The 3,876-nt window shown below is 51.5% G+C and overlaps 2 protein-coding genes across 2 annotated transcripts in view; one reads left to right on the forward strand and one right to left on the reverse strand.

Moving 5' to 3' along the window:
- The window catches only part of GUITHDRAFT_162650 (hypothetical protein), a gene marked incomplete at its 3' end in the record, with an annotated part of 2,384 nt that extends 1,781 nt beyond the window's left edge, over nucleotides 1-603 (reverse strand). The window contains exons 1-2 of the mRNA XM_005834498.1: nucleotides 270-603; nucleotides 192-224 (exon numbers count right to left, since the gene is read on the reverse strand). Of these exons, the coding sequence (XP_005834555.1) occupies nucleotides 192-224; nucleotides 270-485 (249 nt within the window). The 5' untranslated portion in view covers nucleotides 486-603. The remainder of the gene's footprint in view (nucleotides 1-191; nucleotides 225-269) is intronic.
- A 2,782-nt stretch (nucleotides 604-3,385) lies between these two features.
- Nucleotides 3,386-3,876, forward strand: part of GUITHDRAFT_106564 (hypothetical protein) — a gene marked incomplete at both ends in the record, with an annotated part of 1,055 nt that continues 564 nt past the window's right edge. Inside the window, one exon of the mRNA XM_005834499.1 lies at nucleotides 3,386-3,847. Coding sequence (XP_005834556.1) covers nucleotides 3,386-3,847 — 462 coding nt within the window. The remainder of the gene's footprint in view (nucleotides 3,848-3,876) is intronic.

Below are 3,876 nucleotides of genomic sequence, written 5' to 3' on the forward strand. Positions count from 1 at the left end.
CCTCCTCCTCCTCCTCATGCTCCACTCCTCCTCCTCCTCCTCAGCTCCTCCTCCTCCTCCTCCTCCTCCTCCTCCTCCTCCTTTTCCCGCCCCTGCTCCTGCCCCTGCTCCAGATCCTTTTTCTCCTTGTTCTCCTGCTCCTGCTCCGGCTCCTCCTCCGGATTTCCATGCTTTTTCATTCTTCAACTCACCGCAGCTCGCAGCCCTTCCGAGCATGTTCTGAACTGAACAAACTCATCTCACCTTCATCGCGATATCTGCATCAATACCTGATCCCACACGGGCTGGAGCTCTGGGAGCACTTCCCTCCAGTCGAAAGATATCGCTTCCTCCCCCAGCTCGACCCCACCAGACGGCACGGCACGTCGAAGGAACGACCAGGACACGAGCACGTGGATCGTGACGAGGATGCAGACGCACAAGTTCAAAACCCTCAAAGTTCTCGGCGCTGCGATCGACCCGATGCCCCGTGACTTGCGTCTCATGGTTTCCACAGGTGAAGACTATCTCAACTTTGCCCCGGAGGAGCGTCTCAGGTAGGTTTTGCTCTGCCACATCCCAGGACTGCTGTACTCGTCTTTGTGTGATGGAATGGACTTCCCTGAGATGATAGATATTCAGCCTCCTCCCCTTCTCCTGCTCTGCCTATCTGCAATTCTTAATCCTATCCCTTCTCTACTTTCTCATACTTTTTTTCACCTCTATTGGTCTATCGATTTGCCTTTGCCATTCGTATATTTTGAATGTACATTTCGTTTTATATCGTGTTCACCTTTGCCTCTCTTTTACTGGCGGCCTGTTTATTGCAACCTACCACCAGCCGCCAGCCCTCCTAACCTCTCCCCTGCTCTCCATCACAAATTCTCTCTTTCGTCTCCGTCTCCGTCTCCGTCCCTCCCTCCTCTCCCTCCTTCCTCCCGCCCTACTCCTCTCCCTTTCCCTCACTCACCCACCCTACTTCCCCAAATCCCTCTGCCTTCCTCCCTCCCTCTCCTTTCTCATCGCGACCTTCTGTGCGAACCTCACCTTGACTCATCTCCGACCTTCTGTGCGAACCTCGCCTTGACTCACCTTCCTTCCGCCATCCCTCTACCCATTCTGTCTGCCTCTCCGTCTTCTGCACCACCTGCCTGCCTGCCTTGCATCTCCCTTTGTCCGCTGGTCAAACTCTGGTCAAATGATGCGACGCTGGTCAAACTCATGATTTTTCTCGTAGTGGTCGTCCCACCGAGCATGTCAGAGCAGAGCCCTGTGGTTCTTCGCGACATCTGCGTGGACGCTGGCATCGTCACGAAGCTTCGTCAGCACGAACTTCGACACATCCGGACTGACAGCGGAGTGGGATGGCTGTGCTTAGGAGGCGCCGGGTGTATGGGGACCATGCCTTTCATCGTCTGCGTGCTCGTCTGTTTCGGCAGTATCGAGCTCGCATAGATCTTGCCGTCCTCCTTGCAGGAGCCTTGCGCTACTGCTCTTTGTCCTTATCCTTGTTCCCCTGCTTGTCGGGTATGAGAAAGAATGTTGAACTCGAGAGACAAGCCTCTGTTTCTGACAAGATTTCAATTCTCTCCTGAGCACCTGTAACTCGATGCTGGATTCCATCGCAGATTTGGAGGTGCAACCCATCGTGATGAAGCTGCCACTGTTCTATCGCGAGCATCAAGGGGTCGAGGGCTGGCTGCTGCAACGTGGACACGCACACACGCACACACGACAAGCAAAAATGGCATCACAGCCTGATCGACGATGCTGGAGGAGGACCGCGCGACGACTGATGTTAGCAGCACGGTACTGTTCATAAATTAGGCTCTTTCTATAAATCATGCAACTCAACGGAGCTCTTTTTCAAGATTGCTTTTTTTGCCGTAGCAATCTTGAAAAATGCTCTTGCAGTTGCAATCTTGAAAGAAGCTCTTTTTCAAGATTGCTCTTTGTCAAGATTGCAACTGGACTTAGCGAAAGATCATGCCGGTGGCGATAGAAGGAGGATAGATCGCAATTGTTCTCAGTATGTTGTTTGTTCCTGACAAATCAAATAATGCATAACATAGGGAAATCATTTCTCCATCGATTGTCTGTCCTTTTATTCTCTAATTATGCGATTTGAGAGTAACAAACAGCATTGAACCTGGCTTGAGGGAAGAAAACCTCCATGATGTAGGCTATTACTGAACCTTGTAGTCATCTGATCATGGTCTGCAATGTTTGATCGAAGCAATTTACAAAGTTATTCAGGAAGTAATGCACTGACTTCCATGATTATGGCCGAAATATCGACAATCGTTCATGGCGAAATATCGACAATCGTTCAACATAATCAAGTACTTTTATTTCAAGTTCAAAGAAAACATCATCCTGACTATTCTCAACGACTTGGTGCAGATGCGCTCGACTTCTTCATGAATGTATTCCATTCAATTGCCCTCTGCGGAAACTGTAGCCGGAGTCTACATTGATCCAAGTGTAGAAAGACGACTCATAAAGTTGACAAAAATCGCCTGCGATTCCCTGAACATGCGCCTGACTCGGTTTCCTCTTCTCAACTCTTCGAATCTCCTTAGTTCTGTATCCCTCTTTTCTGCATCCTTATCACCTAACACGTTGTTCATATGCTGCCCAAAACATTTCACGAGCAACTTCACGTCTGAGCATCGCTTCGTATTGCTTTGTCCAGGCTTCAACTCCCCTGCGGGAACATTTCTCAGGGGAGTTTGTTTTTTGTCCTTTCCACAGAACCACAAATTCCATGCCGATAACGGGGTTTCCAGCTCTTCTGTCAAAAGTACTTGTTCCAGAGCCGCCGCGCTTGCCCCAACTGCTTCATCAATAGAACCATCCGGGTCTCTGCTGTCATTCGCTCCAACAGTGTCTGCCGGTATGACGGTGCTCCCCTCACTCCTGCGACTAGACTCAACAACACTCTGTCCTGGAGCCTCAGGGTCTCTTTGCTGAACATCTCTCTGTGATCCACTTTCTTCCCCTCCCGTCTCCAGAATCACCTCCCGAATGATGGCTTTCAGCTCATCTCGATTCTCTTGCAAGCCTTGCCGAAACAAGTCCTTCGCTGATGGTCCACACTCATTTGGTATGAAACAAACTTGTCGCCTTTCCGAAACTCCTAGATTGCACTCTGGTACTCTGGTACTCACTATTTTTTTTACTTCCCCTAATAATAATAACTGTCTAAATTTTAAAATTCTTTGAGTAATGGTTATTAGATTCGCGTGACCGTAAGAATCGCTGATATTTACTACTGACTTTTATAATTGTCGGATGTCTCCGAGGATACGGACTTATTTAAAAAGGGTTGTCGGGTAACTCCGTTTCCGAAAAAATCCCGATAGAACACTGTGTGTTCCGTCAGCTTCCCTACCATCGACAGAACATGAATGCAACATCCTTCGCCATGGCTGCTTCAGAGTCCCGTCCCTTCGCTGCAGCCCCCTCCTTCCCCTCCAAGCCTCCCCGCCTCCCCTTCACTGCCTGCGACCAGTGCCGCCGATGCAAGACCCGCTGTGACGATCAAGCCCCCTGCTCTCGCTGCATCCGCTCTGGAAGGGGCGCAGCCTGCTCCCGCCTGGCGGAGGATGACATGCTGGAGATCCCGCAGTACCTGGCCGAGTACCGGCTGAGCCGTAGGGCGACCAAGGCTTGTCTGAGCTGCCAGCTCAAGAAGGTCCGCTGCGGTGACTCTCGGCCCTGCGCTCGGTGCTACCGGATGGGGCTGACGTGCGACGACGAGCCGGGGCTGGGGCAGGAGGCGCTGCCTCTGATGCTGCAGCGGAAGCGAGAGCAAGTCGTGCAGGCATGCGAGCGATGCCGGAGGTCGCGGCTCAAGTGCGACTCGGTCAGGCCATGTCGGCGGTGCGTGAGGGC

This window comes from Guillardia theta (assembly GCF_000315625.1).
Source record: "Guillardia theta CCMP2712 unplaced genomic scaffold GUITHscaffold_25, whole genome shotgun sequence".
Lineage (NCBI taxonomy): Eukaryota > Cryptophyceae > Pyrenomonadales > Geminigeraceae > Guillardia > Guillardia theta.